This window comes from Camarhynchus parvulus, chromosome 8 (assembly GCF_901933205.1).
Source record: "Camarhynchus parvulus chromosome 8, STF_HiC, whole genome shotgun sequence".
NCBI classification, from domain to species: Eukaryota; Metazoa; Chordata; class Aves; order Passeriformes; family Thraupidae; genus Camarhynchus; species Camarhynchus parvulus.
The window spans coordinates 22,096,689-22,121,361 of NC_044578.1; the positions used below are offsets into that span (position 1 = coordinate 22,096,689).

General features: G+C 38.8%; 1 protein-coding gene across 1 annotated transcript in view; it reads left to right on the forward strand.

Annotated features, from left to right (window-relative positions):
- Positions 1 to 24,673, forward strand: part of ASPM (abnormal spindle microtubule assembly) — a 28,968-nt gene that overhangs the window by 1,931 nt on the left and 2,364 nt on the right. Inside the window, exons 3-28 of the mRNA XM_030953199.1 lie at positions 314 to 1,667; positions 2,519 to 2,620; positions 3,357 to 3,503; positions 4,115 to 4,360; positions 4,485 to 4,552; positions 5,084 to 5,225; positions 5,303 to 5,433; positions 5,692 to 5,867; positions 5,968 to 6,113; positions 6,192 to 6,277; positions 7,585 to 7,800; positions 8,674 to 8,884; positions 8,968 to 9,113; positions 9,208 to 9,336; positions 10,231 to 10,425; positions 11,633 to 16,258; positions 17,193 to 17,342; positions 17,637 to 17,803; positions 18,622 to 18,781; positions 19,278 to 19,499; positions 19,993 to 20,142; positions 21,620 to 21,811; positions 22,674 to 22,866; positions 23,359 to 23,513; positions 24,049 to 24,225; positions 24,466 to 24,638. Coding sequence (XP_030809059.1) covers positions 314 to 1,667; positions 2,519 to 2,620; positions 3,357 to 3,503; positions 4,115 to 4,360; positions 4,485 to 4,552; positions 5,084 to 5,225; positions 5,303 to 5,433; positions 5,692 to 5,867; positions 5,968 to 6,113; positions 6,192 to 6,277; positions 7,585 to 7,800; positions 8,674 to 8,884; positions 8,968 to 9,113; positions 9,208 to 9,336; positions 10,231 to 10,425; positions 11,633 to 16,258; positions 17,193 to 17,342; positions 17,637 to 17,803; positions 18,622 to 18,781; positions 19,278 to 19,499; positions 19,993 to 20,142; positions 21,620 to 21,811; positions 22,674 to 22,866; positions 23,359 to 23,513; positions 24,049 to 24,225; positions 24,466 to 24,638 — 9,860 coding nt within the window. The remainder of the gene's footprint in view (positions 1 to 313; positions 1,668 to 2,518; positions 2,621 to 3,356; positions 3,504 to 4,114; positions 4,361 to 4,484; positions 4,553 to 5,083; positions 5,226 to 5,302; positions 5,434 to 5,691; positions 5,868 to 5,967; positions 6,114 to 6,191; positions 6,278 to 7,584; positions 7,801 to 8,673; positions 8,885 to 8,967; positions 9,114 to 9,207; positions 9,337 to 10,230; positions 10,426 to 11,632; positions 16,259 to 17,192; positions 17,343 to 17,636; positions 17,804 to 18,621; positions 18,782 to 19,277; positions 19,500 to 19,992; positions 20,143 to 21,619; positions 21,812 to 22,673; positions 22,867 to 23,358; positions 23,514 to 24,048; positions 24,226 to 24,465; positions 24,639 to 24,673) is intronic.

The window sequence follows — 24,673 nt, forward strand, 5'->3', positions numbered from 1 at the left end:
GTAAATATTGTTTCTATTACTAGAAAATTTAGTGAAGGAGGACTATAAAGTGATAATGATGCTGTGCATTGTCCTCAACTTTTTTTAGCTAGGTTAGAACCTAGGTACTGATAAACTACAGCTTAAAGAATAAAATTGAAACCAAATAAATGGTTTTCAAGTCTGCAAATAAGGTATTGTGGATTTTTTATCAAGAGTTCTTTTTATAGTTTTTTTAAAACTAAAACTATGGGTATGCTAGTAATGTTTGCTTTTACATATAGAAGAATTTAGAAAGCCAGCACACTAACTTTTATGTATGGTTCTTTTTCAGAAGAGTCTTTGGGAAACATTAAAAAAGAACTCTTCAGGAACATCTGCAATAAAAGCTAAGAAGAGTACTGTAGAAATTAAAAATGTTAATAAAACGTTTCAGGTTTCTCAGAAGGTGGCTAGACTTAGAAGTCCCCTTCAGTCATGTGAGAATCAGAGCACGGAGCAGAATGGTGCATCCCAAGGAAATGGCTCTCTTGCTGGCTCTGAGAATCAGCTGCCTCCATCTCCCATTGCCCCAGGGCCAGAGGAGCACGGCAATACTGTTCACACACCACTTGCCCTGAGAAGGTCTACTGCATTTGGGGATATTGCTGCCTCTGGAAATAAGGAGTTGTTGCCTGAGACAGACATCTGTAACATCAATAAATGTGTTACTGAGCACAATCAATTGCAACCTGAAAGTGTCTCCAGTTCTGCTGGATTAGCACAATTGCCAATTTCAGATGATGGAGGGGTTCTTAATTTCACACTCTCGCCAGTTTCCACTCCAGAACACTCAGCCTCCATGCCTGTTTTAAGTACAAGGAGAATTTTAAGTCCAGATGCTTTTGTAAATGACAATTATCAAGTGGATATTGATGTGATAGAACAGCCTATTCCAATTCTGTCACCTGATCAATTTGTGAGGGACAATTTGTCAAATAAACCATCAAAGACTCCTAAACCTGAGGCAGCATTAATATCGTCCACCACAGAGACTTATGTTGTTAAGAGATTTCTACCTGCAAAATGGAAAAAAGATGGAGGTGTAGAGACAGAAACACTTGTTCACATAGAACACAGCTTAAATGAAGCCTCTGTGCTGCATAATGTAAAATCACAGGCATTGGATTGTGATAAACCCAAGGAAGATCAGTGTAGTTTTCCTTCTGCAGAGGAACTTCAGACTGACAATCCCTCTCAGAGAGAGGGAACAAAAAAGCGTCCAATTCTTTCTGCCACTGTCATAAAAAGTAAGCGTGGTGCTGCTAAAGAAACAAGAACAGAAACCCACCAGCCAAAATCTAAAAAATGCCTTAATAAAGCAATAACAGGATGTGCTAATGTGGTGCCTGGACATATGGAGGCAGAAAGATCTAAACACCTGCCAGATAGAGCTCCCATTTCATCTGAAAATAAGTGTCACAATGACAAGGTAAATTCATCTTCTACTGGATCAACTTCTTTGTGTCGTAAGAGGAAAAGTGAAGTATTTGTAGGAAATAGTAAAGTTACAGCTCCAGTGCATGTGGAAGAAGTGGAGAGAAAAAGAGCTCTTACCTCTAGCATGGACAATCAAACATGCACGGCCAGAGGACCATCAGCCTTCAAACCCACCAGTGGAGAGAGAGTAGGGCAGAGGAAGAAAGCTGGTGAGCAGTGTTTCCTTCTTTTACCATTTTCTGAAAGATGCCTTTGATTAGGAAATGTGTATAGCAAACTGAACTGTCTAGCAACAGTCAGCAATATTTTGTATCTCTGAAATGTGGGCTTTTGCAATTTTTTAGGTATCTGTGTTTTAAAAAACTGAAAACTAGGTTGGAGTTTTGGTTATGTAATTGGCTTCAAATTTACTGTATTCCCATGTAAATTTGTTAATGACAATAATAGATAAAATATTTAAAAGCTCTTGAGCAGAGACCTTGTTACATAAATCAAATTTTCTGGAAACTTACTGGACAAGATTTGTCACTTGTACATTTACCATTGTGAATCTTTACCTCCATTGCTATTGTCACATATTTTTAAAGTAGTATCATGAAGGCTGGAAAAGACCCCTTGAAACATTGAGTCCAACCATTAACTTGGCACTACTATGTTCAACACTAAACTTTTCAGCACTTAAGGAATGGTGATTCCACCCCTTTCCTGGGCAGCCTGTGATAATTCCTAACCACCCTTCCAGTGAAGAAGTTCCTCTGTCTTTTTCATTCTGCCTGCTTTTTACTGTCTGTGATTAGTCAGCCTTGTGTAGCTCTCTCTGCCTTGTTGTTTGCCAATACTTTATTGCTTGAAGATCAAAAAATGCTGACACTTGCATTTCAGTTTATTTTTGGTTTTCCAACTGTTCCAACCCCAAATATGCTCTGGAGTGTGAAAGGAATATCTTTTGAATGGTTCATGGGAATTACTCTAGTTTTGTACTTTTGAAGTGATATAAACTTTCATACATTAACTTTCACTGACATATTTGCTATTGATAATTGTGCGTTAATGCTTGTAGGTTCTTCACTTCAGAAGGCGCCTAAATCTACCAGGAGAATTAGTAAACCTGTCCCTGGATTGGCCCAGTCCCACCTGACATTTGTGAAACCACTGAAAACAGGTAGGCAGACTCCTGGTGTTTGGTAAAACACTGAACAGAGTGTCGCAATTGTACTGCTGGTGTCAGGTAAGACCTAACTGCTTAGAACTGAAATAGAAGATGGTATCTGAAATGAATCAATACCTAAGTGGAACAATGTATGTAACCTTTTGTGATCTGTTTTGGCTACTTTTAAGAAAATTGGTTGCAGCACATGGTCAGCTAAAAGTAAATGTTACTTTTTCCAGATTGGCCCGTAAGTGTAAAATCTGTATTACAGTTCTGCTCCCAGCTTTAATAGATTTAACTGATGGCTATCAGTTAAATGCCTCTTCCATATCTGATAACATTTTAAGGCAACAACAGAATACCTCAGAAGAGAAATTTTCTTCCCAACAAGATAAAAATTTTGGAGAGTTAACAATACTAAGTTGATCTGACCAGAAAAATGCATCTATAAAATGGTTCTTCCTGGATGTAATCCAGTTCAGTTTGAGTTTACCCCATTGCAAATGGCCTGGGTTCTAGGTATCTTGTCTTAGCTCTAGGGCTGTAACAACTCAAGCCATGTTTTGTGGCTGAAGTTTATTAATAATCCCTGATCTGCAAGTCACTGAAGATTTTAACAATTTGCCTTTTTGGCTGTAGTGCTAAATGGAGTGTCAAGCTTTAATCCTTTCCAGAATTAAATGCATATTTGTTATCTAACATTTCAAGAACTGCAAAAACTAAAGTTTTTTGTTGTTTTCCTTTTTAGTCATCCCTAGGCACCCAATGCCTTTTGCTGCTAAAAACATGTTTTATGATGAACGTTGGAAGGAGAAGCAGCAGCGAGGTTTTACTTGGTGGTTAAATTTTGTACTTACCCCTGATGACTTCAATGTAAAAACAAATACCTCACAAGGTAAGAGTACAATAGTTTTGTCTTCTCATTTTCTTACGCTTTATGTAATATACTTATTAACAGTAACAAGTAGTAGTACTCATTTCACACTAAACCTTTTCAGAGTCATGTTGTCCTATTTTCCCCCTTCTGATCAGTGTGGATGGCTCACCAGCTCCTGGCAGGCACAGCACACCACACCCCTGCATGGGGAGGGTGCTCTGCACCAAGAATACACTGGAATGTGTGGCACTTCTCAGTGGGTGGTGAGTGGGGAATCCCCACCTGCTGGAAAATATTATAGCAGGCACTTTACTAAAAGGATAACCTACTTTTTGCTCTATCTTTAGCTTCATTTGGAAAAACCAAAGATGGAACCATTAATCTTAAAACTGAATTCCTAGCACTGCTCATTTATTTCATGAGTGTTCTTATATTTAATAGTAGGCTAGTATTCTCATACTTGACAACATATGTATAGTGCAACAGCTGACAAGCTTCCTGAAGGATAAATCATCAGTCAGAATAAAAATAACAAAACTTCAGCTTCAAGAGGAGAAAAAATCAATGAGGTGTGCAAAGCTACCTTTATTTGAAATGTAAATGCTTGCTTTTTGTGCATGTTTAAACAGTAAATGCAGCTGCACTTATCCTGGGGGAAGAGAACCATCACAAAAGGAGCCTTCCTAAGGCACCCACGAAGGATGAGGCGTCGCTAAAAGCGTACACAGCCCGGCGCAAGCTGAACCGGCTGCGGCGCGAGGCCTGCCGCCTGTTCACCTGCGAAACCATGGTCAGGGCCATCCAGAGGCTCGAGGGGGAGATCGAGAGCAGGCGCCTGCTGGTCCGCAGGGACAGGCACCTCTGGAAAGACATAGGTAAGAGACTGAAACCTGGAGTGGGAAAAGGGCTATTCACGCACTGAGTTTGTTCAGTCTGAAATTGGTTAATAGAAATCTGAAATGTTTGCTGGATCTAATATTAAAAAATGCTTTCTTGCAGGAGAAAGGCAGAAAGTCCTTAATTGGCTTTTATCTTACAACCCTTTATGGCTGCGTATAGGTCTGGAGGTAAGTTCACTGTGTATAGTATATAATCTAAGTTTAAAGGCCATTTAGCAATTTTTTTAGTGGAGATTGTTTTGGGTTTCTTTATATTGTCTATCATACTAATTCAGGTAGGTTCAATTCAGTTACAGCATGATGCATATGTTTTAAATTGTTACAACATTGCTTTAAAAAGTGATTACCTTATTAAGAAGTAAAATATTTCATCAAGGATAGTGGAAGTTAATTCCATGCCAATAACACAAAAGCATTTCCTGTCAGTTTCACTTTACTAAACTGGAGAAAAATGTGGTCATCTTAAAGAAATTCCTGATTTGTTTCTCAGACATGGTCATATGTTTTGAAATGAGATTAGATCTTCTGAAATTTCCTTTGGCTTTACCTTTCAGGAACTCACTTGAAAAGTGTTTGATATTTAGAGATCAATTTCCTTTCATTATTTTAGAGATTCAATAATGTATATTTTTCACAAAATCACATAGTATTTAAGGTAACTTTTAACACTTCTGCTTTTTTCCCTTTCTTTCATATTAGACTATTTATGGAGAACTGATAGCTTTGGAGAGTAACAGTGATGTTATGGGTTTAGCAATATTTATCCTTAACCGCTTGCTGTGGAACCCTGACATTGCAGCTGAATACAGACATCCCGTCGTGCCCCACCTTTACCGGGAAGGTAACAACTGCTTCCAAAACAATTTATTTGCAGCACTCCTTTTTTAAACTATCGCTTATTGAGTTCTATCATTTCAGGTCATGAAGAAGCTTTGTCAAAGTTCACACTGAAGAAATTGCTGCTGTTGGTTTGCTTTCTGGATTGTGCCAAACGGTCTAGAATGATTGACCATGACCCCTGCCTCTTTTGTAAGGATGCAGAGTTCAAGGTGAGAGCTGGGATTTGATGTCTTCCTCCATTGTTGTCCTAAGACTCGGTGTATAATTTTTTTACTGTTTTTAATATGACAAAAGTTAAAGTTATGTGACTTGCTAAACATAATTTTTAAATATCCACATAATTTTAAGAATTATACAAGGAAATATGAAATGTTATTTGGGAGGTACAAGGGATGAAAATTGCATTTGGATTGACAAATATTGTAGTGTTAAGATTTCTTTTTCTTTTTTGTTTGTTTTAACTTTAGGCTAGCAAAGACCTTTTGCTTGCATTTTCCCGGGACTTCCTGAGTGGTGAAGGCGACCTTTCCCGCCATCTGGGTTTCTTAGGACTGCCTGTCAGTCATGTTCAAACTCCTCTGGATGAATTTGATTTTGCTGTAACAAACCTGGCTGTGGACTTACAATGTGGCATTCGTCTTGTGTGCGTTGATATGGAATTCTGTTGAAATATTTGTTTTCTTTTATATCATATTTAATGTGAGCTCATCAGAGGCATTAAACCATGCAATTACCTTTGTTAGGAGAACAGTGGAGCTTCTGACCAAAAACTGGAGTCTTTCAAAACAACTGAGAGTTCCTGCAATCAGTCGGCTACAGAAGATGCATAATGTGGATATTGTTCTCAATGTCCTTAAAGAGCGAGGAGTGCACTTGAAAGATGAAACTGGTAAGGCCTAGAAATCAGGGTTATTCTAAGTTCATCAGATAACTACTGCATGCTTTAATCCCTTGTTTTACTTGATAGGTGCTTCAATTGACTCCAGGGATATTGTGGATAGACACAGGGAACGAACATTAGCACTGCTGTGGAAAATTGTCTTTGCCTTCCAGGTACTATTCAATTGTTTATTTTGTTTGTTTTTTCTAGTTACAAAGGAGTAATAATGAAAACACCACTCTTTCAGGCATATCTGATGTCTGTGAAAGCTTCTACTAATCAAATTTTAGACTGAAATGATTTGCTTTGTGCATTCAAAGCTCCATGTAAACTTTACTAAACTGTTAATTGTTCCCTAACAATACAGCTTGGATGTTTTAACTGTGCTTTTTCTTATACATTGGTTCAAGTTTTTGGAAAAAAGTGAATTTATGCCATACAGTAGCAGAATTGATACTCAAAAGTAAAATAATGTTGATTGCAAACTGCAGGTAGACTCTTAATAACTGAAAAGGACATTTTGAGGTTACATTGCTAGGCAATATAATCTCTGAAGGTACAGCTCTTCTACTTTTCTTACTTTATCTGAAACAGTTGATGAAACGTCCTTGAAATAACAATGAAGATTTCTTAGGCATTACTGCAATGACATTTCAAAAGTTAGTAGAGGAAGTAAAAATAGTTTTCTTAAGATTGTTTTAAGAGTTAACTTGAGTCAGAGGACATTTTAAAAATAAGTGTCCAACTGACAAATCCAGTTGGAAGGAACATGATGTATTGTATGAAAGACAAAATAAGATAAAAGTTGAGGTGGAATGTCACCACTAAGTAGTCAGGAATGTAAGTGCAATTAAGTATATGTAAAGAAAGAATATTAAAGACTTCAGCTACGGAAGAATCACACGATAGAAAATAATTATATTTGGTTTTTATTGTATTGTCTTTCTTGAATACTGTTACACTATTAACTACTTAACTTCCTTCAGTTCGTTCTTCTGATGCATGTGTCACAGTTGCATTGCTTTTGATCAGAGAAATAACTTGAGTGAGTAGTGGCTTTATCCAAGCCCTGTGGCTATGCTGCTTGTTCTCCAACCAGCTCAAGTCCTTTTGGAATCCCTTAAAGGAGGAGGATTGGTACCTGGGCTCAGGGGAACTGCAGGCAGGACTCTGAAATTTTTGTTTCCTCTGAGAAGCACACTGAAATTACAGAGGGAATGGCCCTGCTTCTACTATTAACTAATGCAGTAACTCTTTTACACAGAACAGTGGAAAGGGTAGATTTAGGGTTTTTTACCTGCCATCTATGCTGGCAAATCCAGATTATCCACTACTGATTGTGAGGCAGGTGCTGCTAAGGGGTGCCTCTTCTGTGTAGATTCTCTTCAAAATGCCATGTCTAAAGCTCTGTATCCAACAGCTCTAATGCAGGACATGTCAGACTGTTAACATGTCCATTTTTTGGTTTTTTTCCTAACAGGTGGATGTTTTTCTGAATGTGGAACATTTAAAAGAAGAAATTGAGTTTTTGAAGAACACACACAAGACAAAAGCACTATTGGGTGCTATGAAGACTTCTCAAAATTCTTTTAGAGTACAGAAAGACAGTAGTAACTTCTCATCACAGACTTACAGTGAAAATGTGAAGCTGCTGATGGCATGGGTTAATGCTGTTTGTAGATTTTATAATATCAAGGTAAATAGTTTTGTGTACACTTCCACAAGCACACCCTGTGCTGTTGTAATCCTTTACAGAGCAGAGTTCTTCAAACCATCAAATATGTAGTAGAAGTCAATGGCAATTATTTGTTAATATTCTTCTGGAGTTTGTTTAATCTGGTTTGAAGTAACCATTGTTCTGTGAGTTTAGCTGCACCTCTCTTTTTAAACAAATCTGAGCAAAAAATTTTCCCTTCCAATTAGTCTTGTGCATACACATGCTTTTTTTAAAAATTGAACATTTTTTGCTGGAATGGGAGTTGTTTGTGGACTTTTAATGAGTCTTCATTTTAAAAGTATTTGTGCATAGAATTTCCAGTGTTTTTAAAAGCTATGAAAACTAAACTAATTTTTGGGATAAGGTCAATTCATCTCCTCAGATGTTTGTTTAGAAGAGAAATGTTTGCTCATTCCAAGAAGGGAACTCTGGTCAGAGACCTGGCTGGTCAGAATACAGTAGCAGCTGCTAGTCTTTCTAAAGAGTAAAACAGAGCTTTTAGGACTGATTCAAATTCAGAACTTATTTCTACATTGAAAGTATAATCCAATTACTAGTGTAAAGGTACCTGTAGAAGTTTATTTGGGATCCTGCTGTAGAAAGATTTGTTTCATAGTTATTTCCCTTGTAGATTCAGTGTATAATGACTCACATCTCTTTTGCTTCTGGGGTCTCACAGCTGTATGTCACTGTACAGTAAATGTTCAAAGGAAGCACTAGCTACTTAAATTTTTTTTTGTTAGAAGTAATTTGCACTTTTTCACATTTAAAGGTACAAGAGAAGAATTCTATATCCAGTTTATACTAATTGACTAGTACAAAAATGCAAGGAATTTGTATTTTATTTGACAGGTGGAAAACTTCACAGTGTGTTTCTCAGATGGCAGAGTATTATGTTATTTGATTCATCACTATCACCCCTGTTACATGCCTTTGGAAGCTGTGTGCCAAAGAACAACTCAAACTGTAGAATGTTCAAGAACTGTTACAGTGGGACTAAACTCCTCCTCCTCATCTGAGTCTGACACTTCTCTAAATGCTGTGGAAGAAACATTTGATGAAAGTGAGTTATTTGATGTACAGAAGTTCATATTAAATCTATTTCTTTGCACAATTTGATTTGACTAATGTTTTATCTTTACAAAGCTATGACTCCTTCAGTCCTATACAAGGAACTCCTGGACAATGAAAAGCAGAACTTCCAGCTGATCAATGCTGCAGTTTCTGACCTAGGTGGGATACCAGCAATGATTCATCATGCAGACATGTCAAATACAATTCCTGATGAGAAGGTAAAAATGCCTTTAGAGTTGGTATAAACATGTTCTGCCCTCGTGTCCTGCTCTTTTGTACAGCCTTACCCTGCTGTGTTGTGTGTTTCTGCAGGTTGTTATCACCTACCTGTCATTTCTGTGTTCGCGGCTCCTCGATCTTCGCCAAGAAACCCGAGCTGCACGTTTAATTCAGGCTGCTTGGAGGAAGTACAGGCTGAAAAGGGAACTGAAACTCTTTCAGGTACTCTTTGCTTGTGCAGTATTCATAGTTTCTACATTAAGAAAAAAAGAGAATATAAATTCAATGGAAAATACGGGTCTGTTGGACTTATATTGGCATTTAAACTAATGAGTGCCATTTCTATTATAAAAATATGTGGCCTTCTTGGTGGTGTAATCTACTAAACTCCACATTTCTTTTAGACTTCTGAAGTACCTACAGGTGTTTAGAGGCTACTGTTATTTTTTGTGTGTCACCCCTTAAGCTCTTCTCCCAGTATTTCAAATATAAAATAGTTGCACTGCTTCCTTAAAACTAAAGAAATAGTTAATTCCTATTAATGTCTATAAGATGAGAGGAGTAAATTAAACTTCTGCATGGATTTACTATTTTTGTTAAGGAGCCACGCTTCACCAGTCTTTTGAATTGAATTTCATGTGTTCTTATATTCTGTATCTTGATTTTCTGATGGTTATACCAGATTTAGTGAAGGCTTTAAAACCATGATACCTTAAGGTTGATAAATGCCACCACTGTGTCTTGCTGAGTTACATATTGATGTTGGAACAGTATTCAAGTGAAATATTCTGAGAATCTGTGGTGTAGCAAGGGACAGATGTTCTATTTAGGCTTTTTCATCTCCAGTTTCTTTACTGTATAAAATCTACACAACCTTAATAATGATGACAAAACTCTCCCTTTACAAGTCTTTTGAAATAACTAATAGTAAAGATGCTGGTGGGGAGAAGGAATCAAAACCAAAACCCTTTAAACATTGCAGGCATTATTTTTATAATTAATCTTATGTGTGCATATGTAGTATAATTTTATGAAATTGATGTAGATAGTTATTCAAATCAAAAATTTGAGTGAAAATTCCATAGCTGATGTTCAGTGGAAATTTACTATTTGTAGGAAAGAGACAGAGCTGCTCGGATAATTCAAAAATCTGCAATGAACTTCTTGGCTCGCCGGCGCATCCTGAGGAGAGAGAATGCAGCCATTTTCATCCAGAAGCACTGGAGAGGATACTTGGCCAGGAGGACTCTCTTCAATCTGAAAAAGGCAAAACTGGAGGAAGCCAGAAATAAATCTGCCACAGTCATTCAGGTAATACAATCTAAAGCAAGATTACACAGCAAGGAAACCCCTTGAAACCTCTAAGAAAGAGCCTCGCTAAGGTCCATTTGTGCTGCCTGCAGCAATTAATGCTTTCATGAAATGTAATTTTTTAAAATTATTTTTCTCCTCTTTGCTTTTGCAAGGTTGAGTAAGTTTTTCTCTCTAGGGAGGGATGGTAATGTGCTATTAAATTAACAATTGTTCCTTCTTGGTGAATATTTTGGAGTACCATAAGCATTAAAACACAGGACATTAAACATTAGTGTAAGGACTGATGAGATTGTGTTGGTTTGTTTTCTTCTTTGCAGCTGCTGAACATTACTTAAAATTAAAATTATTCTCGTAGTGTTATGTCACCTGCAGTGGGCACATTCAAAGTGGCAGACATGGCAATGGTAGTTTGGGGAGATAATTCAGTTTCTCAAGATACTTTCAGCATCATTACCCAAAGATAAATATTTCAGTCCTAAGAATTTTCAGACTGGATTTTAAAGAATTGCTGATTTATCAGATTGTGTAAAAGGGAATCTGCTGTTGCTAGAATTGAAAATGCTTAAAAAACATCTAGCTTTTCCTGTTTTTCTCTTTTTAAAATAGATTTCTGGATTTGACTTCCTAGGGATTAAGAGCCAGAGATGAGCTCGGTTAGAGCATGGCACCAATAACACCAAAGTCATGGGTTTGATCCTGGTCTGGGCCATTCAGTCAAGTCTAGGACTCAATCCTTGTTGAGATGGATGTGACTTGACACACCAAATTTCCAACAGCAATAGCCAATTTTCTTGAGTACATTTCCCTTTTATATGGCTTTCAACACCCTTGTGGTTGGTCCTAATTGGCTAAATTTGGTTACACCCAGCTCACTGGCCAATGGCTGCCTGTGTCTGTGCTCATCAGGGATTGGCTGGCGTCTGTTGTTTGAATTTGAATCTCCTGGTTCCCAGTGCCTTTTTTTAGGGATGTATACTTCTTTTCCCTAAGGGCAGGGACTGGTCCAGTTCTAATTACTGTTATCTATGACTGTGAGGCCTCCAGGGCAGCTGTTAGCTGTCACACCTTCCAACTCAGAATAGTCTGTGGTTCTGATAAGTATAGGAATAAGAAATCTTATAAAGTCTGAAGATAACTGTCCTCATTCATGCTTAAGTCAACATACTGTGAAGAAAATACTAATTTTTTTCTTTTTTACCTGCAGGCTTATTGGAGGAGATACTCTGCAAGGAGAAGATACTTACAGCTAAGACACTGCGTTATTTTTGTACAAGCGAGGATAAGGATGGTGAAGTCTGTTGCTGCATATAAACAAATTGTTTGGGCTACTGTTACAATTCAGAGACATCTGCGTGCAGCTAAGTTGGCAAGAATAGATCGACAAAGATACCAAATCCTAAAGTCTTCAGCACTTACTATTCAGTCTGCATTCAGAAGATGGAGAAAATACAAAATTCAGCAGAAAATTAAAGCAGCTTTGGTGATTCAGAGTTATTTCCAAAAATGGCAATCTTCAAAACTGGCTAAGAGAAGGAGGGCTGCCCTTGTCATACAGTCTTGGTACAGGATGCACAGAGACCTGAAGCAGTATCTACACGTTAAGCGAAATGTTATCAAGATTCAAGCTTGGTACAGGTGTCAGCTGGCCAGACGTGTTTACCAGGAGCACAGAGCAAAAATAGTGACAATTCAGCAGTATTACAGAGCTTATAAACTGGGCAAAGGTGAGAGAGAGTCTTATTTGCAAAAGCGTGCAGCAGCGATAGTTCTTCAAGCTGCTTTTAGAGGCATGAAGGCACGAGAGCTGTACAGACAAGCAAAAGCAGCGTGTGTTATTCAATCACTGTGGAGAATGAAACGAGAGAAACAAAGATTCCTGCAGTTAAAAAAATCTGTTACTACATTGCAGTCACACGTGAGAAAATACCAACAAGTAAAAAGATACAAAGAGATTAAAAATGCTGCTTCTGTAATTCAAACCCGGTATAGGGCACATGTGGCCACTAAAAAATCAGCTGCTGCTTTCCGGAGGGTGCGCCTGGCTGCCATTGTTCTCCAGTCTGCCTACAGAGGGATGCAAGCCAGGAGACAGGCTTGTATCCTGAGATCTGTGATAAAAATTCAGTCCAGTTTCCGTGCTTATGTTGCCCGGAAGAGATTTAAAACCTTGAGAGATGCCACGGTGAAGATTCAAGCTCTGGCAAAGATGAGGCAGGTCCGTAAGCGTTACTGTGCACTGAGGGAAGCAGTGCTTTATGTCCAGCGAAGGTATCGTTCTCAGAGATGTGCTCTTCAGTTTAAAGAAGATTATAGGAAATTGAAGAGAGGTTGCATAAGAATTCAGGCTCTAGTTCGAGGCTATCTTGTCAGGAAACAAATGCAAAGATGGAGGAAGGCTGCAATATTACTTCAGGCCTGCTACAGAATGAAAAGAGACCGGCAGCGGTACTTAAGCATCTATGGCGCTGCCACTGTCATTCAACAACGTTATCATGCCTGCAGAAAGACCCAGTGTCACAGGCAGGAGTTCTTGCGAGTTAGAAGAGCAGCTGTGTGCTTACAGGCAGCCTACAGGGGCTATAAAACCCGCAAAAAGCTCAAACTTGAATGCAGAGCTGCTATTAAAATTCAGGCTGCTTTTAGAGCTCATGCTGCACGAGTGAAACATAAGGCAATGGTTCAGGCCTCCATTGTGATTCAGAGGTGGTACAGAAATTGTAAGGGTGGTAAGAGGCAAAGACTGAACTTCTTAATGACAAGAGCAGCAGTGCTTTCTTTACAAGCAGCTTTTCGTGGCTGGAGGGTGCGAAAGCAGATTCAAAGACAGCATGTTGCTGCTACTAAGATACAGTCTACCTTCAGAAAATTCATGGCTGTGAAGAAATTCAGGCTTGTGAAGCACGCTGTGCTAACCATCCAAAGGCATTACAGAGCCAAGGTTCTTGGCCACAGACAACGGCGAGAATACGTTCAGCTGCGAAATGCTGCAGTGCGTCTTCAGGCACTGTGGAGGGGGAAAGCTGTGAGAAAAAACATTCAGAAGCAACATCATCTTGCAACAATTATTCAATCCTATTACAGAATGCACATAAATCAAATAAAATACAAGAAACTAAGACAAGCCACTTTGGTGATTCAGAAATACTACAGAGCCTACTGTATGAAAAAAACCCAACGTGCAGTTTATCTAAAAACTAAGGCAGCTGTCTTAGTCTTGCAGTCTGCTTACCGTGGGATGACTGCGAGGAGACAACTGAACAAACTAAACAAAGCTGCTACAACTATACAAGCTGCCTTCAAATCTTACCTGGTCAAGAAGGAATATGAAAGACTTAGATCTGCAGCTGTAGCCATTCAAAGGCGTTACCGTGCAGTTACTCATGCTAAATGTCAAAGGCAGAGGTATTTGTCTTTAAAAAGAGTCACAGTCCAAGTGCAGGCAATTTACAGAGGTGTAAGAGTGAGGCGACAGGTTCAGTGTATGCACCAAGCAGCTGTTTGCATCCAAGCCACATTCAAGATGTATTGCATGAGCAGAAAGTATCAGTCAATGCGAATGGCAGCAATAAGAATCCAAAGGCAATACAGAGCATTTTGTTTAGGTAAAGTACAACGCAAAAAGTACTTGGAACTAAAGAAGTCTGTTATTATTCTCCAGGCTGCTTGCAGAGGCACAAAAGTCCGACAAGGCTTAAAAACTATGCACCAGTCAGCAGCAATAATCCAGTCCTACTATCGGATGCACAAACAACAGAGGGATTTCAGAAAACTGTTGCTTGCAACGAGGCAGATTCAGCAGTGGTTCCGTGCTTGTAAGAAGAGAGATACAGAAGTTCACAACTACATGATTATGAAAAATGCTGTAGTGCACATCCAGGCTGCATTCCGTGGTATGAAAACAAGAAGGCTTATCAGAACCATGAATGAAGCGGCTGTGATTATTCAAAGAAGGTTTAGAACTGTCCTTGAAAGAAAACGTTTTCTTTCTATTAAGTCAGCTGCCATTGTAATTCAGAGAAAATACAGAGCAAGTAAACTAGCAAATATTCAGCGTCAAAAATATCTCTCTCTCCTTAATGCCACTGTTATCATACAGTCTGCTTATAGAGGATTTGTGGTAAGGAAAAAAATGCAGCAAATGCATCAAGCTGCTACAGTTATTCAAGCAATGGTAAGAATGCATAAAATTTACAGTTCTTATCAAGCACTCAGGCTTGCTTCAGTAATCATACAGCAACATTATCGAGCTTACAGAGAAGGGAAGCATGAGAGACAAAAGTACTTAAAACTGTACAATTCTGTTTTAGTTCTTCAAGCTGCCTACAGAGGAATGAAAACAAGATGCTTCCTGAAGAGACAACATGAGGCAGCACTTACAATACAGAGAAACTACCGAATGTATAGGCAGTACTGTCATTACAGAAGAGTTCAGTGGGCAGCCCAGCTCATACAGAGGAGGTACAGAGCCCACAGGCTCAGGAAAATTGCTGTAGAGCATTATGCTTCATTAAAGAAAGCAGCAGCTTGTATCCAGAGGGCTTTTCGAGAGATGCGAGTGAGGAAACAACAGCGAGAAATGCACTGTGCTGCAACTGTGCTTCAGAAAAACTTTAAAGCCTTCAGAGAACGTCAGAGATATCTCTCTCTTAAAGCAGCCACTCTTGTCTTTCAGAGAAGGTACCGAGCTTTAGTTCTGGCAAGGCAGCATGCTTTGGAATATCACTCTCTCCGCAGAGCAGCTATTCGCATCCAGGCTGTGTACAGAGGTGTCAGGGTGAGGAGGAGTCTCAAGCACATGCATTCAGCTGCCAGTAAAATACAGGCAGCCTACAGAATGCTCAGGGACAGAAGGGCCTATCAGAATATGAGAGTTGCAGCTGTGCTTATACAGAACTACTACCGATCCTATTTGAAAGGAAAGAACCAACGCAAGAAGTATCTGACAATGAAGAATTCTGTTCTTGTTATTCAAGCAGCATACAGGGGCATGAGAGCACGGCAGGAACTGAAACTCCTGCACGTTTCAGCAGTTGTAATACAGTCCAGCTATCGCATGTATGTACAGCGTAGGTGTTACAAACAGCTGTGCTGGGCTGCCACAGTCACGCAGCAGAGGTTCAGGGCCAAAATGGCAAGAGAAGCTGCCATGAGAAATTATGCAGAAATAAGAAAGGCTGTCATTTGCCTCCAAGCTGCTTTTCGTGCTAGGAAAGCCAGGCAGTTGTATAAAGCCAGTGTGGCTGCACGGCGCATTCAGTCGTTCCTACGAATGTGTGTGGAGAGGAGGCGCTTTCTTGCCCAGCAATCAGCAGCAGTGACGATCCAGTCCGCGTTCCGATGCTGGAGAGCCCGGACCCGCTATGCACTGCTCCGGAGCTCAGCAGTGGCTGTTCAGAGGTGGTACAGATCATGTCTCAGGGCTCGTGCACAGAAGGCACAGTACTTGGCTCAAAGACAAGCCATAGTGGTTATTCAGTCTGCCTTCCGAGCTATGAAAGCAAGAAAAACAGCAAAGCAGCTACGAGCCGCAAGAAAGATTCAGTCTTTTCTTCAGATGGCTCTGCAGCGTAGAAAATACATCCAGCTCAGAGCAGCAGCTGTTACATTGCAATCCTATTACTTAATGCATAAATGTAAGTCACAGTACATGAGCTATAGAAGAGCAGCAGTTGTCCTGCAGCGGCACTACCGATCCCACCTGACTGTGAAGCACCAGAGAATGGCTTACCTACAAACCCGCAGGAACATTGTCCTTGTGCAGGCCACAGTCAGAGGATACATCCAAAAGACGAGGTTTCACAAAATGAAAGAAAGCACCATTAAAATTCAGGTACTTCTGAATGAATAGTACTGGGATTTAGGTGTTTGTTTTTCATTTGTAGGTGTTTTAAGGATTTAGTGTTCTTGAAAACCGCAGTAGAATCAGTTTCTGAAGTGTACTACAGGGCAGATGTATAAAGCTTACTACCACAGTACACAGAAATAAGGTTCTTTAAGACAACTGAATTTCACCTCTAAATATTAGTGGCCTAATGAATGTTTTCTTTGATGGGAATATGAGTGAAATCTCTCTTCATGAGAAGGGCACTGGTAGTGGGAATAAAGTGACATGAATGGCAAAAACCATGATTGCTGCATTCTTAAGGACTCATGTTTAGGAATGTGTGAGTAAATCAATCATGTTAGTCTTCCTAGGTTTACTAATTGACCCTAGACTAATCAAAGTGCCTAACTGACATTTTGAAGAGGAATGTAAGGAGGGAAATTCCCCCAAATCAAGGAAGAAGGGGAAATAAATAATCTCTCACAATAATTTGTGGCCCTGAGAACCCTGATCTAATGGGTATCCCTGCCCATGTTGAGTGGGTTGGAACTAGAGCATCTTTAAAGGTCCCTTCCAACCCAAACCATTCTAGGATTCTATGTGAATGTCTTAGGTTGGCTTTACTCCAACCATGGAGACCACATGCTCCACTTAACTGATAGAAATCAGATGTGCTTTCCTTACCTCCATGTTTTGGGGGGATTGGTAGCTGCTTGGTTTTTTTCTGAATGTTTAACTTCTACATCCTGAACAATATAAGGATGGTTACTTTCCTTAAAAGGTAGAAAAAAAGAATTACTTTTGACATTGCAAATATGTTTATTTCATTGTTGTTTTTATAACAAGCCAGTGAGTACAGCTGTACATACATATATGCAAACATTCCCAGCTGATATGATGCAAATGGTGAAATATTCCTACTTTGTCTTTTTCTTTGAAGGCCTCTTTCCGTGGATTTATTCAGAGACAGAAATATCTTCTGTGCAAATTTTCTGCTGTGTTAATACAGCAGCACTACAGAGCCCATCGGATGCGAAATATTGATCAACACAGATTCCATCAAATGAAAAAAGCTGCCATTACAATTCAGGTAATCATTAAAGTGATTTTTACTGAGTGTTTCTTTGGGTTTTTTAATCTTTTGTATTTGTTTTTTCACAATAGTTATTTTTGCAGACTAATATTAAGGAGTGGCATTTGTAGTATTTCCCTGAATATGTTTCACTTGCTTTTGAAAACATCTTCTAGTTGTGAGAACTTAAATATTCTTAGTATTTTAGAGATATAAATCCCAAAAATTGTTCCTATTGATATGATATTTTTCTTTTTAATTTTGTTAATTCCATTAACAGTTCTGATTTTTTAATTTTTATTTTTCTGATAGGCAGCATACAGAGGTTATAAAGCCAGGCAGTGGGTGAGCAAAATGAGAGCAGCACGAGTCATCCAAGCCTGGTTCCGAGGTCACAAGGCACGGAAGGAATACATATCTGTGCTGAGAGCTACCCTGGTTATCCAGAGGCACTTCAGAGCCAGACAGCTGCAGACTCGGTAATACCCCATCTGAGATGCATCATTCCACTTCTCAAAGCTTTTGTTATGTGATTATTTAGTGCTGCACTGCACTCTGTAGAACTCTTCAGCTTCTCAGGCTCTGCCCCTGCAGCATCCTTGTAACATGTGTGGGTGTAACCCTATTTGTGCAGGTGGGGTTTCTCTTTTGCACAAGATTTTCATTACATTTAATTGTTTTCCTGGAATGGATGCTCCTTCACAAATTTAAATTATGTGTATTGGGGCTCTAGAAAGAGTAGGCCTTGATCTCTTTTTCACTTCTCTCTTTTGCAAGAAAAATGTTCTGGATATTGTTGAAATTCTAGCATATTACTTGTAGGTTGAAAAACTATTTCATTTTAATCCACAATGGAATAGTTAAACTGGTTTATGTTTATTTTGCTATGAGATCAGCCTGGTAGCTCATCTCATTCTGAACTGTCCCATGCCAGTAGCAGTAGGGGATGCTGTTCAGTGATACAAGGTCCTCCCTCAGCATCCGTGCTTTTTAAACATCCCTGCCTATTCCTGTTAATATCCTTTTATGGACCTGTTGCATGTTAGTCTGTCCAATGCCTTTCAAACTGCTGTGTCCCTCCCCAGCCTCCTTTGGCAGTAAGTTAGGGAAATACCTCCTGTGGGAAACCAGAAAGTGTCTTCTGTTTACAATCAGTCTTTGTGCCAGTGCTGCTGGCGATTCCCGTTTTCTTGTGTTCCAAGATCTGGTTGAGAAAAGCTGTGCTTTCCCAATATCTGTCTCAATGATTTCATAAACCATCACTGTTTTCTTACTTAAAAATGCATTTCCATGTTAGGTTTTTGCAAATGAAGTCCTGTGCCCTTACCATCCAAAGATTCTGGAGAGCGACCTGTGCCGCGCGAAGGCTCCGGCAGCAGTTTCTGGCAACCAGGAGTGCTGCAGTTAAGATCCAGCTGGCATACAGGCAGTACAGGGCCAGGAGACTTCTAAGAGAGGTATGTTTTCACTTGCACCATGATGTGTCATGGTTACTTGAAAAGTTTTCAATGTATTTGAGTGATTTTCGTCATCAAGGGGCAGAAGTGTAGAAAAGGTGGAAGCTGAGCAAAGATTGAACACCTTTGATTTGAACAAATCTCCAAAATATTAAATATTTTTTTGCTTTAAGCAACAGGGTTGATTCTTGATTTTGAACAGTTCCAATTGTTGAATTATCCCTCTATATACAGATACCAAAATAAAGTGCCAAATTTTCTGCTGGCTTTATTGCATGCAAAAGATTAAGCCCATATTTTGACCCCATTTAGGTAAATGAAAAGACCTTCCAGACTGTGAAAAGTGCATTTTATATAAACTGCTACTGTATGAGTTTATTTGTACCTCTCATTCCATTTTTGTTCTTATGATGGAAAAAAATCTCTAGAACTAAAAATAAATGTATATTGATCCTGACATGAATGAACAAATTTTAATTATCAGTGCATTCTTTAGTATCTTTTTCAGAAGCACCAGGCTGCATGTCTGATCCAAAATGCATATAGAGGTTTCAAGGCAAGAAGGAAATTTGTTCAACAAAAGGCTGCTGCTGTAATTATCCAAAAACATCTGCGGGCTTGGCAGGAAGGCAGGCTTCAATTTATGAAATACAATAAGACTAGAAGAGCTGTCATTAAACTGCAAGCATTTATCCGGGGTTATTTAGTCAGGAAAAAGGTTGGTATAATTCAAATTAAAACTTTGCTTTGGATGTAAAGTATCTCTAGAGCTGTTTTACCATTAATTCTGACTGGCAAGGAGAGGAAAACTTGATTTCTTGGTGTTGAAATTAAGTTCTTGTTGGCTGCTCTGAGTATTGGTTGGGGTCAGAATATATCAAACACAGTTTAAGCCTTTTCTTACAATTCTTTAGAACTAAAGTAGATTTTCACTGTTAGGTGTTGTTTTAGCTTCTGAGATCTTTGTGGCTTACCTATAATTGATAATTCATACACCTAGGCTTGCAGTGGAATTGTTCTCTGCCATGTATTGATGATGTTTCTTACAATCACTTCTCTGTGACTCTGAGACCTAGTACTGCAGTGGTAGCTTACTTTAGTTCTGAGGTGATTTTCAGTGTATTGCTGTGGACTGTGTTCTTTCTGTGGACATCCAGCTACCTCAGAGTATGAAAATTAATGATGTTTCCCATTTTGTTTTCCTTCTACAGATTTCAGAACAAAAACAAAAGAAAAGACTTCTTTATTTTACAGCAGCTGCATATCATCATATCTCTGCAATTAAAATTCAAAGGGCCTACAGGCTTCACCTCACCATAAAACTTGCACAAACCCAGATCTCATCTGTTCTTATAATACAGGTTGGTCTGATTAAGGCTGAATGATTTGTGTAACAGTCTAACTTGCTTTCTATGAGCTAAGCTGTAGCATTAAGACAATGTAGTTCCTTCACATGTGAAAATAAAGTTAAATTATGGAGACTGTGATTTATTAAATAATGCTGCTTATACACAGCTGAGCAAGCTCTGGAGGCTTAAGCATTTTAAAGCGGAGAATTGATAAGAAAGTTTGTTTCCTTGAGACCATCAAGCTTGCTAAAGAAATCTGAGTGCTGTCTTGGCCTATTTCTTTATGTCGTACTGGAAGTAGAAAAGATCAGACACAACAACCTGTAAGGTTTGTGAAATGTAGAGCATCTCCTTACACAAACAATCCCTTGGGATACTGGGATTTATTTGGTTGGATGCTTCTGATCTGCCAGTGGTATCAGAGCCTGTGTAGGTTGCAGCATTTTAATAAAACCAGGTTTTACTTACTTAAAAAAATATCAAAATCAGGTCTGTATTGCAACACTACGAAAGTGTAAAAATTATTCGCAGGTCTCCAAATTGACCATTAGCTTAGTTCCAGTATGGGAAGCCATCGCTGGATAAATGGAAAGGCTGAAATGGGAGCTCTGAAATAGCTGTTCTCTGGTCAAGGATGCCATGGCAAACTTTGCCCTACTAATTCTCCATTTATAAAAATCTGTTATTTCTCCCCATAAGTTAGGTTTTCCCTTTAAGGCAAGAGAAAATCGATGGAAAAGGGTTTTTTTGCTCTGATTTAGCACACCCTGTCTCCCTTCTTTGTTTATAGAAGGGAAGAAACAGAGCTGGAAAATGAGAAAAGTGGAATGGTCGTTCTCCTTGAAAGCCAACCAAGAGAGAACTCCTAGGGCATAGTAATGCTGGACACAAGTGTAAATTGGGAGAGTTACATATTTTGTCTTTTGGTCAGACAGTTGATCTGGATGATCATTGTAGGTCCCTTCTAACTGAAAGCCATTCTATCTATCCACTCCTCTACCCTTCTCTCCTCAGAACGCTTCCCTAGTGCATCAAGGGAAATAGAGGTTGGATATTAGGAAAAGGTTTTTTACAGAAAGGGTGATAAAGTTCTGGAATGGTCTGCCCAGGGAGGTGATGGAGTCACCATCCCTAGATGTGTTTAAAAAAAGACTGGATGTGGCACTTGGTGTCATGGTCTAGTTGAGGTGTTGGGGCATGGGTTGGACTTGATGATCTTGAAGGTCTCTTCCAACCTGGTCAATCTGTGAATTAATTCTGTAGATTAGTGGCTCCCAGTTAAGATTTCATTCTGCAGTCTTGCATTTCCAGCTACCCAAGGCCAATCAGAGCCATGGAGGTCATTTATGACTGGTGATGTTTATAGTGCCTGTATCTATCAAAGCTCATGTTAAAATGCTCACTTTTTATCAGTGCTTATTTAGGGTGTGAAAAGGGAACCTAGGGGAAGTGTTCTAAGTAACCAGAAGGGTGCTTTCATTTCGCACAGAGCTGGTTCCGAGCGCAGGCGCAGCGCCGGCGGTTTGTGCGGGACCGCGGCAGAGTGGTGCGGCTGCAGCGCGCCGTGCGAGCCTGGCTGAGCCGCAGGCACCGCGCCGCCGCCGTCATCCAGAGAAACGCCCGCGCCTTCCTCGCCCGCCGGCGCAGGAGGAGGCTGGCCGTGGGAATTGTTAAATTTCAGGTAAATGCCTCTTGTGAGGAAATAACAGCTTTGGGTTTGGTTATTTTTATTAGCTGTTTTTTTTCCTCATGGGTTTTTGGGGAGGGGAACGATCCTTGCTTTGATCGATGACTGTATCAGTGAAATTGCAAGCCAAGTCAGCTTTGGTTTAGCCATGAAAGCTGAAGGCAAATAGATCATGAGGGAATACTAAGCAGATAATGGTTGAGATGACTTAGGTGGTGGGAGTGTGTGTGGACTGAATATGCATGGATTTTTTTGCCTTTTATCTTGAAAGTCCAGAATTTGAAGATAAAGAGTATAAAGGGGCTTGACATCTGGCTTGCAAGCAAAGCTGAGTTAATAGGAAAAATAACAATTGATGATTTTCGAGTGTATCGATAGCAAAAAAGAAGACAAAGCGTGGAAAGCATAGAAACTGATTAGAAAAGATAACATGAAAATTTTTGAAAGCTAGACTACATGCATAAGTAGATGTTTATACATGTCTTATTAAATTTCTGTAAAACTTTTACCAATTATATTGACATTAATTGCTTTGCACCAATGAATATAATAAGTTATTGTGATGTAGTTAATAACTGAAGATCATGCTTTGTTAAGACTATATAAGCTAAAGAACACGCAGAATAAAAAACTTTTTTCTTCTTAGACCCTGATCATGTGTGTATGTCACGTCCAACCTAACAGTAACAAAAGATAAACAAGTAAACACTGAGTGTTAATGACTTAAAATTGAATGGCCAAGGTAATTCAATACTTAGTCAGACTTGTGTAAAATTGATTTGGAATGGTGATGGAAGTTCAGTTGTCTTGTCTGCCCTTTACAACTTTTTCTCTTTGTGGAATTCCTTTTCTATAGGCATTATGGAGGGGGTATTCTTGGAGAAAGATGACTGACACAGCAAAAACCAGAGCTTTAAGGCACAGTTTAGTAAAGGCCAATGAAAAGAGCAGAGAAGAAAATAAACTGGGCAACAGAACTGCAATTGCAATTGATCACCTTCTAAAATACAAACATCTCTCCTACATTCTTGCAGCACTAAAGCATCTTGGTCAGTATTTTGTTTTATTATAACTGATGGATTTTCAGAAGGATAAAAACTGGATTTTTTTTCAGCTGAGGAGCGTTCATAATGATATTTAGGTTTTCTGCATGATTATAAAATGTGAGTGTTAGAGGGTATAATGGAGGGTTTTCCAGACTAAAATTGGATTATTGATTTAAGAACAATATTTAATGGTTATGTAGAGAAAGGAAATCCTGAATGATTGCTCTAATTTTCTGTTAATCCTAGTAGTGCTATACCTGACATAAGTTTATTATCATTATTACTATCAGTATATGTTCTCTGTGGATCATTTTGTCTTCTTAATGTTTAGTCTAGAATATTAGAACTGTTGCTTTAAAAACACTTTCTTAAATCAATAATTGCAGTTTTTACTTTGCACTTTTACTTAAAAATAGAGAAAATCCTGGTTTGTAATTATTTTGCTTGAACTTCAGAGTTTTATTTTCTCTATTTGTTTTTCTTTAATTGTTTTAGAGGTGGCTACCAGGCTGTCCCCACTGTGTTGTGAAAATATGGCCCAGAGCAGAGCAATCTTCAGTGTTTTCCTTCTGATTCGAAGCTGCAACCGGAGTGTTCCATGCATGGATGTGATCAGATACTCAGTTCAGGTTCTACTCAATGTTTCAAAGGTAACTCAAACATTTTCTTTTGCAGGTTTATAAGCAGTAGGCTACTTATTGTAGTACTTGTTTATCCACAAAATTTCTCAATAAATCCAGAGCAACAAAAGTAGTAGTTTTGAATAAAAATAGGTTCTGATTTTCACTGATGTTATGAAACCAGTTATTTATTTCCTTTGTAATAGTTATATGAAGTTTTTTGGTGAAAAAACAATTTCATGGCCTTAAGGCATTGCAAGGTATCACAATTTTTTAGATTTATCTGAAATTATTCTAATTTATTTATTTATTATAACTATAGAATCAGATTCTATGGGTTTCTAAACAAGGGAGGAAGCACAAAAGGCACCTTTTTATAATCTGCTGCAATTGTGTAAATACAGAAGTGATTTGTATTGCTTGGATACCAGTTCAGCCACAAATTTATTCTAGGGGAGAATATGGGCTTTGCTTTTTCCTCTAACCTCTAAATAGTAACCTGTGAACTAAGGATGCTTTAAAGATCTGTCTGTAGAAGCTCTCTTGTCTCTTTCTTATTTAACAGTATGAAAGAACTACTCGAGCAGTTTATGAAGCTGAAAATTCTATAGATACTTTACTAGACCTACTGCAAATGTACAGAGGCAAAGCTGGGGACAAAGTTTCAGAGAAAGGAGGAAGCATTTTCACAAAGACCTGTTGTTTGCTGGCCATCCTTTCAAAGGACTCTAAAAGAGCTTTGGTAAGACCTAAATGTTTTGGGTTTAGTGGTTTAATTTAACATACTTTTCTTGCATGTTTTGGTGGTGTTTGTAATTTTTTTTTTCTCTCCCATACCTGTTATGGCTGTAATATTAATTTCAACTAAAATCTGGTTTAAAAAATGCATTTCCAAGATGATGAACACACTCATTTTCTTGATTTAGGCTGCTTTTGAACTTGCAGTATTGACTGTGTGCTGTTTTCCCCTTTCTTTCCTCAGGAAATCCGAGGAATGCCAAGAACCGTTCCTTGCATCCAGAGCCTCTATAAGCTCACGGCTCGGAAACACAGGATGGATGCAGAGAGAACACTTGTGAAGCAGAAAACAAACACTGCCTTAGCTGGGAGCTCCTCTGTTCCAGTAACTCCTCTAAGAATAAAAACAGTTTCAAGGTAAGTGCTTAAAAGTTGGTCTTCTATTTCTGCTG